Below are 18,446 nucleotides of genomic sequence, written 5' to 3'. Positions count from 1 at the left end.
GTAGAATACGTATTATCATTAATGCTTAGTTGTGCCATTTTTCATTTAAACATTAGTTAAAATATGTATGAAAGAATTGCGCAACCAAAATGATTAAAATCGCAACACCAAATCTAGAGTGCGCGCTATAGTAAAAACGTGCGCGTAGAATGTAGAGGTACACTGTAGTGGTACCGAAAATATTTAGGGGGGGGGGCATCAAAATTGAATTGCGACTGGGGCCTCTCAAGTGCTATATCCGCCACTGTGTGGACGTGACGTCAACAAAAACATTTCAAACTGACCTAGAAACGATGAAAGCAATACTACAATTAAGTGCGCTTTTGGTAATTCTTGTGAAGAATTTTACGAAAAATAGCAAATATTGGAGAATTTAAAAAAATTCACTCAGCGGAAAAATATATTTAACTTCTCTTGTTTTTTATTGTTAAAGATTTATTATTATTTCGCAGAAAACACAACCTTGTTTCACTAAAAGTTTTAAAAATTAGTCAAAAAACTAAACAAAAATGTAAAGCGATTAAAAACATGACCCCTCTAATAAGTGTTTTTCCCTTCTAATTACCATTATCTTTCTCAGTTCACGTCCTCTTCGCAGCATTCTGGTCGTTACGTAGCGTAACATGAAGGGTTCCGTATAACGAATTCAGCCTTTCTTCGAAAAAAAAAAAATTAAAAAAATATATATATATATTTCAAGAAGTTTGATATTTTATTTTATAAGTTTAATTCACAGAATTCAATGTATTTAATTTGTATCTTGTATGCGAAAGGGGAGATCTACTATTTTTATATATAAAAAAAAAATTTATATATGTTTGTAGGGAGGGTAAAAAATTCTCCACCCGGATGTCCCGCACTTGAAATGCCAAGGATCTGGTCACTTTAATAAAGGTAATATCTACATATGTACATGTCACCTTTCACGACCTGCATAGGTTTGTGGGACGCATACGTATATGTTGCGCCTCTGAGGAACGTTTATGCGCATACGCGTATATTATTATTATTAGCTATATGGTGCAAGGAAGCCTGATGCTTTTGCTGCACCAGCCAAAAAAAAATTAAAAATTGATTTACCCTGAGACAGAGAGACAAAAAACATGAGTCAGAGAGAGAAGAATGATGATATCCAGCTCAGAACCCTGGGTATGCCAAGCCCGTACTTACCAGATGTGAGCCCATGGGATTTATGTTTTTGTTCTTATCGCTTTTAGTACTTTTGTTCCTTTTGCCATTTATCTGTATATATTTTATTCTTAATAAGTTTCTGTACATTGCATTTCATCTTTATTGTATTTTTAATAGTTTTATTTTGTACTTAGAACTTGACACCATATTTTCTTCCCTAGGCCTCGTGAAAATTATTACTAGCCCAACCAGAGGTAATAGAACACTCAACCTCCTATTCCATAATCTTGCCAGCATCTCTGTGATCACCTCTTCTTTTAAATTCTATTCTGACCACAATCCTATCACATGTGATAGGATTGTGGTCAGAGTGATTAAGGGGAGATCTACTAATAACAACCTCATGGACACTTTTATCCAAATCCAGAAAGCCCTCAACGACAGGACACCGTTTGATGTCATTTTCTTTGATAGAAGAGCGGCCTATGACAAGGTAGACATAACAGCTCTAATTACCATTCTCCAGTATTACAGGAAGAGTTCTTAAGACAGCAATCGCCTTACAGGAAAATCACAATCTTTATCTGTCCAGAAAAGAACTGATCTTTTCCACAAAATTCCTGAAACCAGGAATCATCCTTAGACGACTCAGAGAATTCAACTAGACACATCTTTTCATTGTGCCTCCTGACGTAAGCCTAAGTCACCAGCAGAAGAGCTCTATGGAATAGCCAAAGAGGGAGCTTCAAAAGAAATATGCATCACCACCAGAACCTCCGCATGCTTTAAACCAGTGGTCTCAAACTCAAATTGCATGCGGGCCGAATGCACGATCTGAAAGCAGCTGACGGACCGGAATTTTTTTTTTTTTAAACAAAATGAGAGTGAATATAAGCATCGTATTTACAATAAATACATAATTTAAATGTATTTGCGGGCCGTGTAAAATTGCTTCGGGGGGACGGATGCGGGCCGCCAGTTTGAGACCACTAGTTCAAACAAACTTTCCTCCAGAAGGCCTACCGACAATGGAGAAAATTTGCTGATGCCAAAGCTTCAGCGCCTATAAAAAGGCAAGGGTTCTCGTCTTAAGACAGAAAAGATTTGCCTGCACCATCTTGCCCTGGATAAGGCGAAAAGATCTAAAAGATTACAGAAACAGAGCCACAAGCAAATCACTATGAACAAAGAAATATTTAAGAAAATATTTCTTCCTTCATAGTGATTTGCTTTTTTCAAGGATTTGATTGATTGATTGATTGATTTGGTAGTTGTTGGCGCATCGGCTTCTGTGGCCATATTGCACCTCCCAAGGTTTTTTGCAGTACTTTGATCCAAGCCCGAGGCGGGAATCGAATCCGCGACCTTTGGGTTGCCGGGCAGGTACTTTACCCACTTGGCTAGCCCGGTCGGCTTTTTTTTTTTTTTTTTTTTAAGGAAAAAATGGACTCAGCTCACTTTTCAACATTCGCAACACTCTGTTACACTTTTTGGCCTATCTTTAAAACTTCCAATATCACTCCTAACCATAACCCGAAGCCATCTGATGGAGATCGTCAAAAAACTACCACTGAAAACTGTAGTGGGCCCCAACCGGTTTCCTCTGGTTCTAATAAAAATCTGTAGTACATATATTATAGACCTCCTAGTCCATATTGTCAATAAAATCCTAGAAAGTGGAAAGATCCCAAAGATCAGGAACACTTACTTTGTCCCTCTAATCTAGAGACACCAAGCAGCCATAAGATTTCAGGCCCATTGCCATCAGCTTGGGTTCCTTAAGGTATTTGAAAAAGCAATTCAGCTCTCCATTGCAAACCACTGTGTCAATCGCAGGCTCTCGTACCTCCATACCGTGATTAAGGGGAGATCTACTATAGCAACCTCATAGACACCCTTATCCGAATCCAGAAAGCCTTCAACGACAGCACACAGCTTGATGTCATTTTCTTTGATATAAGAGCTGCCTATGACAAATTATACATAACAGCTCTAATTACCATTCTCCAACGTTACAGGAAATACTCTCAGCATCATTAAATCAATCCAAGAGCACAGACATCCCATATCGAAGCTTTCGGACAGCATGCACTACTAATAGGGGTGTCTCATCATCAACCCTATTTGCCTCGGCACCTTTCCTGGCATCCCAAACTGACTTCCAGTCATACGCTGATGACCTGAAACTTTACATCGTATCTTCGCACTACTCTTCTGGAAAATAAAAATATCCATCAACTTGCAACAATATCTAGCCTCAATCGGATTGCAGATTAATCAAGCAAAGACAGCTCAAATGTCTTTTACCTGGAAGAAGTCACGTAATAATATTAAATGTCACCATCAATGGATCACCTATTCAAAAAGTTATAAAGCACACAAGGATCTCAGGTTAGTATGAGATGAGGGGTTGACATTCCAGGCTCACCTCCTGAACAAAAAAATGTACTCTGCTATGTGGGCGATCTGCCAGGAACTAACTGAGATTCATGACGCTGAATTGATAAAGAAATACGTTCTTCGCTGTCTCCGTCCCATACCTCTTTATGCAGCAATTATTTGGTCCTCTGCCACTACAACGCACTTCAAGTTCCTCAGCCTGGAATACTAACTGCTGAAATGGCTCAACTGGCGGATTGGCAATCAATTTACTATTTCTAGGGCCCAGCTTTACATTAATCTCGAAATCAACCCATGGAAACAACCAGTGGTATATCCAAGTGTCATCCTAGGGGGGGGGGGCATGGCAACCAGGCTTTACAGTTTTTTTTTAGAACGCCTCCTGGTTTCTGTTTCTTTAATTTCAAATTTTTGGTTAGGAGGCATATTCCCCCTCTGCTCGCCCCTGGAAACAACAGATTGCGGCAACTAACCTTCTTGCACTGGCCCGACTAATCACAGAACGACTTGACGCCCCTAATATCACTGACCTGATAAAAACTCCCCGAATTGCTAGAAATCAAGTGGCCCCAAGGCTCCCACTCAGAATCAGTTTCAACAAACTCAAAAGCTTGAGAAGTATGCTACCAGGAACAGGGCCGTTCAAATGGGTATGCACCGCACCAGGGGCCCCAACATGTGTATTATTTTTGTGTCAATATAAATAAACGAGGCCCCTTAACCACCCTTTTTGCATCCGGGCTCCCAAGTATCTTTGCACGGCCCTGTTACGGACTGTACCAAGGGACTACATGCCCTGTAAGGATTGTATGAAACTTACACTTACAATTCCCGCTCTCTCTTTCAAAACATTCCGCTACTAATTCCTTAAATATCGATCGCCAGTCAATTCTCCAGTAGGGCAAAGACAAGTTAGTTGATTTCAATCCTTCTAAAACTCAGTCCTGTCTTATATCTCCAAAAAAGGATTCTTCTTTAGTGACACTCCAAATTCTAGGCAAGATGATATATCCCTTTTGGGGATTACCCTGACTTCTAATCTCTCCTGGCACAAGCACGTTACAAATATTGCTTCCTCTGCATCTAAAAAACTTGGTTTTCTCTTTCGCTCTCGGCGTTACTTTTTTTCCAAACAGCTGTTCACTCTGTACAAATCGCAAATCCGTCCTACCATGGAATATTGTTCCCACATCTGGAGCGATGTCCCCAAATTCTCTCTCACGATTCTAAATTCCATTCAGAAAAGATCAGTTAGGTTAATAGTAACAGAGACATGTGATGCAAGAACGCAAGCGTATCAGCTTCTGCAGCATCAGCCAAAAAAAAAAAAAATAATAATAATAACACAACCTCTAAATGTTTGTCTAGTTCCTCCTTGAATTTATTTAAGCTATCAAGTTCCCCAACGACAGATGGAAGTTTGTTCCAGCAATTAACCACCCGCTGGCTAAAGGCAAATTTCCCACATCTATGCTACAACTATCTTTCCTCAATTTGAATTTATGCCTCCTTAAGTTCGTAATCTGAGCAAGTAGAAAAATCCAATCAGAATTCAGCGTTTTCAACTAATTCAAGGCCTTATACACCTCAGTCAGATCACTTCGCAGGTGCCTAGTCTCCAGCCGCTGCAATTTGCAGAACTAAAGCCTCTTTTGGTAAGAAGATCCCTTCAATCTTGTTGCCCTTCTCTATACACGCCCAAGCAAATCTGCATCCTTCCTAAATTGAGGCCTACAGACCTATACGCAGTACTCAAGGCGTGGCCTGACCATTGCCTTATAGAAAGGAATAATCACTTCCTTTTCCCTGCTAGCAAAATTCCTGTATATCATTGACAAAAACCCATGACCTGCTCTTGCAGCCTGTCTGCATTGCTCAGAAAACTTCATATCTGGCTGTTCCAAGGTCTTTTTCATTTTCTACCACTCTAAGTGTAGTACCACACAGTTGGTACGTTCCTCTTGGATTACTTCTACCCATATGCAGTACTTTGCGTTTGTCAATATTAAACTTCAGTTGCCACTTCTCAGCCTATCTGCCCAAATTTTCTAGATCCTGTTGCAGTAGCACACTTGTTGTTAATGACAGTAGCACACTGCCATTACTGGCAGTGTGCTACTGTCATTAACAACCCTGCCAACCTTTGTATCATCTGCAAACTTCGACACTAAGCCTGATATACCTTCATCAATATCTTCGATAAATATACAAAACAACAGTGGGCCCAACACCAAATCCTGTGGAATTCCACTAATAACATTAGTCCACGAAGAAGTTATTACTCCACTAATAACATTAGTCCAATAATTAATGACTCGTCTCTAACAGTCTCTCCACTCTCTGTCTCATAGACATACTGTTTCTGCTGCATGCCTTTTCTATAGTTACTTCCATGGGCAGTGCTCTTCTGAATTGGCTTCTATAATTCCAGCTCTCTCTTTCAAACAGGAACACGTGCCACCAACATCCATTTACTGTCCAACTTCAAACTCACAGAACTAACTTTTTATCTTTCTCGTTTCTTCATTCAACTGCCGTTTTCTGGAACAACCTTCCTTCATACGTATTTCCTGAAAATTACAGTCTACAGAAGATCAAGTCTAATGTCAACAAATATCTTATTTCGTCTTTTCAACCTCCAACCCATTCACGGTACTAAGTACTATAGGTTCTAATACCTCTCGTTGTTGGGGTTTTCATAAAAAAAAAAAAAAAAGTTGCAATCGGTTTGTTCTCACTTTTGTTATTGTTCCTTTGTGCCACTGATTCATCATTCACCTTATCCACATTAAATTTTATTGAAAAAAGTAAAATAAACAGAACTCGACAAAACATGGACTCACAAGAACAAAAACGGCTGCTATTATTGAAGGGAAACTGCGTATGCGCAAATCTCCCAATTAATGTTGCCAACTTAAATGTTCAGTTTGAGAACCATTGCATGGGAGAAACGCGGATTGTAAAATTTTGTTCTGCAAATACAAAACAGTGTTTGGCGAGCTTTTCTTGTATTTCAACTTGTTTGAAAAAACATATTTAGGTATTAGCAATTACATATTTTTTGGATCTGACTTCTGGCATTCGCTCAGAGCTATAAATATGATTTGTATTGACCTGTCATCCTTTTTCTGCTGTGGAAAACAAAGCCGTCCATCTTTTCTTGGTGTGAACCAATCTATTGGGCGACTACATTATACGTTAAGTATTGTGTGCAGGGTGATATGCTAATTAGCAGAGTGAATAGGCAGTGCTAGTAATAAAATAATGACAAGTCATTTTCACCTAACAAGGTAATTATGATGAGCAAAAAAAAAAAAAAAAAAAAAAAAATACTGATGGAAAACGAGAGAATTAAGGAAGTATTCTGTAGCTCCCAGATTCTATGAAGAGGATAATTACACAGAAAAAGTCCTGATTACTCTGTGGCTCGTTTAAGTCTCTTAAAAGTAATGAGAGAGGACGGAAAGATCATTTACTGTTGATACGAGGTTAATTAAATAACAAGCATCTCTAGATGAAGAGCATGGCAAGTGTGTACCTGAAAGTCTGTTGTCCTAACGACTATCCACAATCATGGTTGTAAAGGTAGTTTCGATGGTAAGTGATAAAAACCTCTGAGAAGCAGCTTAGATGATATCGCTCTCGAAGTTCGATAATATTGCAGTGTAGAGCAGCTGGTCTGATATTTTTGTGCAGATACTTTAGTGCTAATTAAACTGGAAAAAATACAGACAACTGAAATGCGTACATCAAGCACATCACTGAGCATCAATCGTAGAACAGTGGCCTTATTTGTGCTTAGGTCTTTCTTGTTTACCAATAATATTCTGGAAGATACACGCGATGGATAATGAATCAGAATTAAGAAGCACAGTTGGAAAGAAGAGAGTTCTGCGCAGCTTATTACTTTTTAAAACAACCTTGATAATTTAAGTACTGCACTGTTACCTTCTGTACACTCGCAGTGAGAGTCCAGGTAGGTCAATACCGGTGCTGTGGCGACAGAAGCTCCCAGTAGCCTGGCTCGAATCAGTCCTTCCCTCTGCCGCGCTCGAACTACACGCACCTTGGGAAGGTGTACTAAATAGTCATCCAACTGTCGGCCTAGATGGGCTGCAAGTACAAAAGTAGTTATTCAGCATCATATGAAATAAAAATAAAAACACATTTTATAGTCAGTATGCCATTATTTAGGTATATCGAATATAAAATAGAATTGAAATATACAGGCTAGGCCATATATCAGCTTACTGTTAAATAATGTTCAAGTTAAATTCATGCCCACCCTTTAATTAATTTACACGACTTTAAAAATTTAATGAATTGTTCAACATGTTTTCGATAATTTATGTTTCGGAGAAATGGAATTCACTTCTCTCTGTAAAGTAATACATGGCCCACTCTGTGTGTGTATACACTGGTGTTCAAAGAAAGTGCATCACCTAGGAATTTCACATTTCTAACCCTTTTTCGCGAAGGTATTTTACATTAATAACTAGCACCACAAATAGAAATACAAACAAATGATCAAAAGATATTTATTAATAGTAAGGCAAAGCTAAGTAATATTTGACAGGTGCTCTCAAAATATTCCAAAATGAGAATTTGCAAACTTTATACAACAGTTTTGGTAAACACCACAATTAGGGCTGAAATGTTATCAGAAGCCCTCACAATTTGTTTCAGTTTATCATTTTAAATGGAAAACAAAATGAAAAGTTCACCAGATGCAAACTAATATTTAGTTGAACCGCCTCTGGCCCTGATGACAGCAGCACACGTCGAGGCATTGACAAGATCAATTTCTGAAGATAATCAACTGATAGTTCGTGGTTCCAAACACGGATTATGGCTTCTTAAAGTTCACGAAGGGTCTTTGGTTTCTTTCTGGCAACTGCAGATTCCACACAATGCCAACAGTTCTCCGGGCTGTTTATGTTTCCTGGCCAGCTAAGAGTTGTAATGGACCGTTCTTCCACACATTTTTCAACCTGTAACAAATGTAAACACATTACTGTCGAACCTCTAATGCAGAAATGAAGCTAAAGTAACTAAAGAAGTGCCTACTTACACTTTTCGCCCGATTACAAGGAGCAGTCGTCCTGAAATATGCAGTTACTTGGCAGATTGAAATGGTCTCTAACGGTTGACAGCAATTTTCCTTCCAATATAGCCAGGTATCCATTGGCATTTACGGAACCTTTTATAAACTGCAGGTGACCCTGCTCCGCGATACGAAATGCACCCCCATATCATTTGGCTGGTAGGGAATTTCACTGTAGATACCATACAGTCTGGATGGTATTTTTCATCACGTCTACGGCGAATCGTTTGTCTCCCATCAGAGCCATGTAGGTTGAATTTCTTCTCATCCGAGAAAATAACTGGCTTACACAGCTCGGGGGTCCATTTGACATGCTCCTTACACCAAATTAAACGGGCCTTTTTCATTTTTTGTGTGAGGAACGGCTTCTTTTTAGGACGACGGGCTACAAGTCCATTTTTGAAGAGGCGTCTTCTGACTGTTACTGCACTTGCTACCACTCCTGTATGTTCTTCCCATTCTCTTCTCAGCTCAGACGAAGAAGCTTTACGGTTTTTAAGGCATAAGCGCTTCAAAACGCGGTCCTGTTTTGGCGCAGAGATTCGTTTGCGTCCGGTTCCTTTTTTCCTATCAGCAGAACCAGTAAGAGTTCTTGAGTTTGGAAAGAAATCTACTCGCTGTCGACTGATTACAAAACACTCTATAAGCAATATGACGGGAAGAACATCCTTCTTCACGTAAAAAAGCAATAGCACTCATTCTTTGGCGTTAACTGCACGTAACTCAACATCCTGACACAAGCAAGGAATGACTGTAACTCTTGCAGAGCGTGCTTATATAGCTGATGCAATATTACGTCATCTGATGCAATCTATAAGAAATATTGCCATATACTTGCGTTATTCGGACGACAATTACAATTTTTTTTAAGGGGTGATACACTTTGAACAACAGTGTGTGTATGTGTATATATATATGTTTTAAAGAAAGCTACAATTTAAGATATTATTAATAATAAAAATAGTAATAATGCTTTATGGACCTAGGACACTGCTATATGCAGAAAGTACCCAACGACCATAATTGCTACATAAGTTAGTAGTCGTGAAAGGCAATGTGTTAATGTTATAGTACGAGTAACGCTAAGTATAGAAAACAAAGGGCGAACGGAACAGAAATCGTTATCAGCGGTGAACAAAAAAGGGTGCTAAGATAAAGGGGAATTAATAAGAATAACTTAGTGCCGTTTGTCCTGTGACCTCAGCGCCTTTTTCAAGGTCCAGCCGCCGAAATCAAAGGAGGAAGCGGCAATAAGTGTGTAAAGCCTCTGTTTCTGACATGAAATACACGCGAAAAGTAGGTAAAGTTAGTTAATAATTTTTTTTTTTAATTTTACTTTTAATTATGAGTCGTGCGTATATTTCATGGCGGAACCTTCAGGTCAGCCATGAAATATACGCACTAGTAACGCTAAGTATGGAGGGTAACTCGATTTTAGGGTAAAAAGCCACAAACTACATATAAAACTTGACAGGTCTATTGCATGCCAATATTTAGAAAGCATTGTGAAATTTATTTCATAATGCGCTCAAGTTTTATCTGTAAACTTTCTAGCAAATTTCAGACTGGAACTCTCACTCTCATTACTGTCGGTGGGGAAAAAAAAAAAAAAAACTACGAGAAAATTACATTACATTTATTGTATAAAGCGGTACCTGCTGAAACGTTTGCAACACCGCTAGCCAATTTAGAGAATTGCAAACAATCCTCACGTGCTTGCCCATTTGCGGGGTGGGAGGACCTTAAAAAGTAAATAATAACTAGAAAAGAAGAAAATGCAAAATATAGGAAACAATTTAAGTTCAAGGTTAAGGCGTCCTAGGGGCCTGCCGAAGATAGAACTACTAACACGAGGAGCTTGAACTCTGTAGAATCACGAACTGCACAAGGAGCTGGAGTTGCATTGGATATAGCAAACTCTTACTTACTATCAGTTTATTAACACAAGGTTCACCCCCTGTACAGCAAGTGGGCTAGGAGGGTGTACAGAAATTTTAAAATATACATTATACACTTTGTACAAATTTTCAGATCTTTACAATATAATTATTGTATAATAATAATTATTAAATATATAATACATTTGTTTAATTGTATTCACTTTGAAATAACATTGATCTTGATAATTGAAGAGTTAAATACATAGGTTGACTTCTTAATCAGCAACTAACATACAGATTTATTTATATTCATTACATTATTGCATTTAATTGTTCATATCATCAAATTTCTAATAAAAATTACTCAATTTTCACAGCAATCCTGGTGATTTAGTCCAGATTTGGTCTATAATTTGGCTTCTATAGGTTTTATTGACTTCAAACTTTACCGGATCAATGGAGAAGGTGTTGAAATGTTCAATGATGTTACATGGGAACATTCCTTTTAGGGAGTCCAAGTTTGATAGCTTCATCCTAAGTGAGTGATGGCTTTTATTTCTTCCTCTTTTCAGTGCAACGATATCTCCTATTGATGGGGCATCAATATGGCGAGTTAGCAGCTTGGTAAGCGTTGACAGATTTTTTTTTGAGGACAATGAGCTTCCAGGAGGTCATGCCTAGGTTGACTAGGAGAATGGATTTCGAGATGGTGAAGGGGTTCCCTCCCAGACGGTTCAGCCACCGCAGAATCCAACACTCCATTGATAGAAATTTATTACATCGAGAGGTAGATGCAGAGGACCAGATTTCTGAAGCATATAGTGGTATGGGTGTGAGACATCTATTAATGTATTGTCCAATCAGTCTGGTGTTGTGACAGCCTGAGAGCTCCTGGCGGATAGCACAGAAAGCAGCATAGGTCTTCTTCTTTGCCTTAGGAAGTGTTCCTTGAAATTTAAGTCTTCATCCCACGTTAGTCCCAGGTCAGTATGAGATGAGACTTTGGGGAGTGACTCACCAATAACCGTAACTCGAATGTCATTCTTGATCTTCCTCTTTGTGATTGTCATGTGGGCTGACTTGGCATTGTTGAGTTTGAGTCCAGCTCGCTGTAAAAATTCAATTAACTGTTGAATTTGCTTGGAGGTTTCATTATTAATTTTCTGTATCTGTTTGGGGTCTTTTGAATTGATAAAGAATTTTAGATCATCAGCGAAGGAACTAAAATTTGGATTTTTTGCGAGGAATGGTTCAAGTAGGATTGCAAAGAGGGTTGTCGACATCACCCCACCTTGAGGTACACCCCTCGTTGCATAGGTTGTTTTTCTGGTGAGTTCCGTTGGTTATAATTAAGTATCTCCGCTGTAGTAAGGACTTCAGAATGCTGACAATTTGGTTAGATACTTTGAAATATTCTAGTAAGATGCCTATAAGAGTAGGAATGGAGACAGTATCGAAGGCAGATTTGATATCGAAGAAGATTATGTCCAGCTGGGCTCTGTCATTCAAGGCTTTTTGTGTTCTGAAGAGAGTATCGAGGAGATTAGAGATCGTGGACCTATGGTGCAGGACTGTGTGAAGGTAGGGTGGTCGGTGAGCAAAACAGTGTTGAATAATCGCTGGGTGTATGAGTTTTTCAAATATCTTTAATAATGTGCATCCTATGGAGATTGGATGGAAGTCCTTAGGCATCTTGGGATTTCCAATTTTAGGGACTGGTTTGACATAATAAGATTTCCGGTATGGTGCCTGTCTTTAGAATCTTCTGGAAGATGTTTAAGAGAAGATTCACAATGTACACAGAGCACACCTTAACTATAAATAGCGGTATACCGTCAGGGCCCTTAGTAGCTTTGTTGGGCAGGCCATTTATCACGTAAATCAGCTGCTGCTTAGTGATAATAATATCATCCATGGCAGAAAGAGTTCTGGTTTACACTAGGTAGGGTTGAAACTTCAGTGGTCGCATCTTGATGATCGAAAGATATGCGAGTCCACTCCTCAAATAGCTTTTCATCCATGATGTGATGCCTCCATCAAAGCAAAGCCATTCAGAACGATTGCGCAGAATTCTAGGTATCTAGCTGCACTATACCGCATCCAAGGTTTCCAGATGCAGAAGTGTCTTCCGCCTAACAAATATAGCAGTTGCGAAGGCCTGGAAAGCCAAGAAGTTTTCCTGTTTATCAAGTAGAATCATCTCGCAAGCCTTCTGCCATAAGATTGAAATTACTCACTCTAGATACCAATTCAACTCTTAGATCACTATACTCCTCACAGTTGCGCATAATATGTTCCCATGATTACCTTTCGCCACAATGGCAACTAGATCTTTCAGTGATTTCTAAATCGTGCAACTTTGCATTAATCAAACCATGACCAGTCAATAGGAACATAGTTTGTAAGTTTGGTGCAAACCATTTAAACTTTATCGAGGCTGCATTTTTTATATCTGGGAAAAAAATTTTGCGTAATCAGTCCTTTATCATAAATGGAAGAGAGAGAGAGCCCATTGAATGACCTTGAGCCGCTTACTGTTTTCGGCCTGTTGTGCAAAAGAAAGACGAATGTTCTATTGTCTCGAAAAGTATCCTAAATCTGTATTATATCACGGGAAAAAGTCTCAGTGCTCGAGACCGCTAATATAAGAAACGCTAAATAATTTCCCAGGCCATTGAAAAGTTGCTATGCACAAAATTATGGAACCTCTGCTGATTTCCAATGGCAGGCAGTTTTAAGGTTAACTGACAACTCATCAATGGGAAGCCAGGCATTTGAATAAAATATTTTAATGACCAACGATCTGAAAGACTCCTCTTTTATGTTGTGTTGGGCAAAACCGTTCCATAACTCCGAAAGAAACTGCCAAATTCACTGAAAGTAAGAAGAGGTTGTGGAGGGGGATGGGAACGGTATTCTAAAATGGTTTATCCAGAACAATATAAATGGAGTGGAATCTATTCAAATTCCTAGCGTTCCACTGAAAAGATGCTAATTAGAACGAAAACTGCCGTTTGGGAATTAACCGATTTCCACAAGTCTGTTAGCAGCCTTGATAATAATTTGGTTCCTTATAAATATTAATGGGTATCGAGCATTGAGGCTCTTTTTTGCTCATGGCACAGTACTTAAAGGGTTGCAATATGGAAAAGAACATTCCGCAAACTCAGATTTGTCATATTTTAAGACAGAGGTGTCTAAAATAAATAGATTATTTTTATACTCCTGAATGGCCCATATGGTCTGAAGAGAAAAAAAACCATTGTATGATGTGGTTTTGAACACCTGGCTTGGATAACTCTATATTCGCATGCTAACCGTATCATGCATTCGCATGATACGATCGGGCCTTTAGATAAACAATAAAACTCACTTGAAATCTTAAATTTATCTGAATGGTATCCGTATCTTGGAAGAACAGTGTTCGTAAAGGGAACGCTTCATCGAGGATGCGACACCATTTTACGTGATGATCGTGCCTGGAAGTTGGCTAGTGTTTTCAATGTAAATCTGAAATCAATTGAGTTAATTTATCATAAGGATATAAAAGGCAAGAAACTTAAGCGCATTAGCAAAATTTTGTTTTTATAAGCCTAATAAGAATTAAATCAGATTTATTCCTAAATCATTCTCTATAGCCAGTCCCTCACTCTCACGACAGAGATCGAAAAGAAAGGTATAAGCTATTTAAAACAGAAGTATGGTAATGAATCATCTAAACTTCTAAAATATGGGAAACCCTGTAAAAAAATAAATAAAATAACTTTTAATGTGGTACTAATAACATGCAAAACATCCACTCCCATATATGGGAAAATAATGAAATCATGCAAATATTTTTCTAATAAAACGAGAATTAATGGAATTCTTTTTTTTTTTTTAGGCGGAATTTAATCAAAGTTCAGCGAAAAGAAAATGTTCTTATTTTGACCCCATAACATTTTATAAACCGAATGCAAAGCTTTATTTGAGAGTTTACGCAGAAATTCTATTATACTGTATTTCAATTTTTAATACCCACCGATAGCCGTTCTTTGATAAATTTGCACTCCATAACGGAAAGTTAATTACATTGCTCACGGAAAAGACGAATTTGTAAGAACTTTTGGAATAATACGGGAATAAAAATGTGTATAGCATATGGTGACTAACCATTATCTCGCTTTACGCAAACAAAGGGATGATTGAACTAGTTCTGAGCAGTAAAATCGATCGAAAGATATTATTTATACACTTAAAACGTGTATATAAGTTACTTTAATGCACGAAAAACTTTTACATAATATTACAACGCCTATTTTAAGTCGATTAAAGTATGAATTACTAGAAACGCCTATGTTCCCTATGTTCCTAATGTACGTGGCTAATTTCAGCCCGAGTGCTGCAACCAAACTTTTTTTTTTTGTTTTCCACTGTCTTGAAATAAATTAGTTTTACATGTATGCAAATTACTATTTTATCAATGTAGTTATCCATTACTTGCATCAACCACACAAATACTCAAGGGTTATCTGTAGTTCACTTTTCCATACATCAAAATCGAAGGAACTGTTTGGAATATAAACATATGTCAATACTCTATTCAATAATGAATTTATGCTATATATATATTTTTTTTTAATTATAGACTAATGAATATTTATTATTACAATTACAGTAGTATTATTATTAGCCATATGGTGCAAGGAAGCCTGAGGCACCAGCCAAAAAAAAAATTGCCGAGTTACCCTGAGAGAGAGAGAGTCAGAAGCAGAAGAGGATCACCAAGAAAGAGAAGAATGATGATATCCAGCTCAGGACCCTGGGTGTGCCAGACCCATACTCACCAGATGTGAGCCCCTGGAGTTTATAACCAATTGCACGGACCGGAACACTTCTAGTTCCTTAGAGCCATCGGTAATATCATTTCGAGTGGTCATAAAACAGTTCCAGTTCGTGAATTGTTATTATTATTTGCATTTCCCTCTCAATACCAGCATTAACAAAAATAAGTCCCCACCCCGATCCCCTCAGAGAAGGGTAGAAGTGTTACAGTTCGGGGAGAATCTTTAGTATGTTCTTTAATTAATATGTGATTATGTCTATAGGAATACTTTATGTTCAGAGTGGGAGCATACTTTCTGCTGACATATTCAAACCGTGCTTACAAATTTGTGTCTATATTCTCAAGAAAGAAGAAGAAAAAAAAAAAAAGATATAGAAAACCGTATTCTTTGAGAAAACGCTTTAGAAATCACTTTGATAATCGCTTGGCACCCGGGGCCAGAAAAATAAGAATAGAAATCTCTCAGGTAATTCCATTTTTCATTCTTGTAAATTCCAAACAACACGAGGCTGAAAATAGCCACGAGAGAATGGCTCCATTGGAGAGGAGACCATCAGCAAGTTGTGATCTGAAGTGCCTAGAGGAACACTCATCTGGACCGTGTATTTGGAAGGGTTGTTCGTGAGAAAAAGACCAAGAGTGTGTGTTTAGGATTGTCTGGTACTCTAGTAGGTAAATGAACAATCTCTTCGAAGTCATTAGTAAAATTATATTAGTATAATTGCAAAAACCTCAACATCTCGACCAGCTGGATCCGTGTTACTAGAAAACTAAAGCCAGCCGGGATTGTGATTAAAATAGCCCATGAAAATAACCTCACTGTTAGAAAAGTTGGACTGAAAGTAAAAGCGTTCCAAATGATGATGACGTAAGTACTTTACATCCCTTCATGATGACAGTGTATCCAGACAAGACTTCGGCTCTATCAACAAGACAATGCGCCTTCCACAAAGCCCAGAAGGTTGCTAACTGGTTTCAGGAATATGATAATGAATTCTCCATCCTCTGATGCCGACCCAAATCATCCAATCTCAACCCAACTGAGCATGTTTGGGACTTACTGGAAAAGGACATTCGATGCTACGACATTCACCTGACAATATGGCGAGCATTACCCCAGGGACTTACATCTGGCGAGTTATTTGTTATTTGGTTTTTATGAGCATTAGTAACTAAGGCCATATTGCTCCGGGGATATGCGGTGGTCATTCCCTGACCTTTCCGCATCCTCCGTATTTGGTGGTCACGGGTTCGAATGCCCACCAGGATCTGGCGAGTATGGGCTTGGCACACCCAGGGTCCTGAGCTGGATATCATCATTCTTCTCTTTCTTGGTGATTCCCTTCTACTTCTGACTCGTTTTTTTTTTTTTTTTTTTCTCCTCTCTCTCAGGGTAACTCAGAAATTGCTTTGGCTGGTGCAGCATAAGCATCAGGCTTCCTTGCACCACATGGCTAATAATAATATTGTGAAATGTATGGGGAGCACTACAACAGGGCACCCGGCAACATATTGTGTAGTCCGTGCCAAGATGTGTACTGGCTGTATTCCGAACAAAAGGTGGCCTAAGAGTTATTAGGTAGGTGTTGCTTATGCAAAGCCAAGTCAGTGTATTTGAATCTTACTCCTGAGGCCTGTTTCCATTTGGCTTACAGTTATTTGTACATTACAGCCATTTGGGATGAACAGGAGGATATATTTTATATATTCCCATTCATTCGAAATATTTAAAGTAATATCAATACATCCATATGATATCACTTTAAATGTTTATAATTTCTTTCTCCATGAAGTATGAAGTGTAGTTTGCTGCATGAAGTTAAGTTTTTGCTAATTAAAAAATAAATAAATCTTCTGTTTATACTACGGGACGACCACAAAGTCAGAGTTCACAAAATAGAGAGAATACAAGAAACAGCACCGTATTTAGCAGTCACCAGCTTGAACTCAGCCTCGTGTACTTATGCACCCTCTAGACTGACCACTTGGCTACCGCGGCCAAATAAGTCAACAATTTTACGCAAGAATTGAATGACTTATAAAGATTATTACTGTATGTTGGTCGCATTTCAGATCTCGGATGAATTTTACAAAAGTGAAGAGCCATGTATACAGCGATGCTAAAAAAAATTGCATCACTTGCAAAATTCACCGAATTTCTGTGAATTTGGCATTATATTATGTATGTTTTGTAATAGCATTACCCTATTGCATCATCCATCTCTAGCAAGATCTCTTAGACAGTGGCGTAGCCAGGTATCGTGGTAAGGGGGACATGGCAACCAGGTCGCGGTACTATCGTAAGGGGGAGCCTGGTGACCAGGCTTTTGATTTTTTTTTTTTTTTTTTTTTAGAACGCCTCCTACGTTCTGTTCCTTTAATTTCAAATTTTGGTGAAGAGGGAAATGTCCCCTCTACTCGCCCTTGCACTTAGATGATGTCACGTGCCATACATGATTGCATAGCCCTAGCGGCAATATAAATACAGCGCATATGCAATGAGCCCCATATTCTGTGCTATTGCAATGGCTAAGTTTTCACAATTAACAACTATGTAGGAAAAGTGTTGCTTCTGCGTTGAATGTAGAGGGACATTCTACGCATGACACCTCTTGAAATAGCTAAAAGGAGTCACTGTAATCAGTCAACAGTGGCACGTTTATTACGAAAATTATCACAAACTGGCAGTCTAAACAGAAAGAAATGATGTGGATGTCCACGAATATCTTCTGCGGCGCAGTACAGATTTCTGGTCCGTCTGTGTCTGAAACAGATCCTCATTGACAGATCTCAAAACAGCATCGGAGGAGGATACCGGAGTAACGGCAATTACTTAGATACCTTTTCTCATTGGGATCGACGAGGCACGTCGCCTAAGACAAAAGTCACTTTTGACAATGGAAAAAAAAAATAATAATAATAATAATAATAAAATAAAAGCCTAGCTTCTAAAGTGGGCAAAAGAGCATGCTAATTGATGTGAGGGACATTGGAAATGTGTTATTTTCTCTGATGAACCAAAATTAAACTTCACGGTTCGGACGACCAGCAGACTGTTATATGAAGAAGAGAAGAATTTCATTCTGACCGTATCGTTTACACAGTG

The 18,446-nt window shown here is 38.5% G+C and overlaps 1 protein-coding gene across 1 annotated transcript in view; it reads right to left on the bottom strand.

The window, feature by feature from the left end:
- Positions 1-18,446, bottom strand: part of LOC150091167 (putative polypeptide N-acetylgalactosaminyltransferase 9) — an 886,865-nt gene that overhangs the window by 93,317 nt on the left and 775,102 nt on the right. The window contains exon 7 of the mRNA XM_090374539.1: positions 7,480-7,644. Within this exon, the coding sequence (XP_090230665.1) occupies positions 7,480-7,644 (165 nt within the window). The remainder of the gene's footprint in view (positions 1-7,479; positions 7,645-18,446) is intronic.

The sequence above is a fragment of the Mastigoproctus giganteus genome, chromosome 1 (genome assembly GCF_048544385.1).
Source record: "Mastigoproctus giganteus isolate SK-2022 chromosome 1, ASM4854438v1, whole genome shotgun sequence".
In the NCBI taxonomy this organism is placed as follows: Eukaryota; Metazoa; Arthropoda; class Arachnida; order Uropygi; family Thelyphonidae; genus Mastigoproctus; species Mastigoproctus giganteus.
Note: the sequence above shows the minus strand (reverse complement) of the source record. Positions and strands in the feature narration are given on the sequence as shown.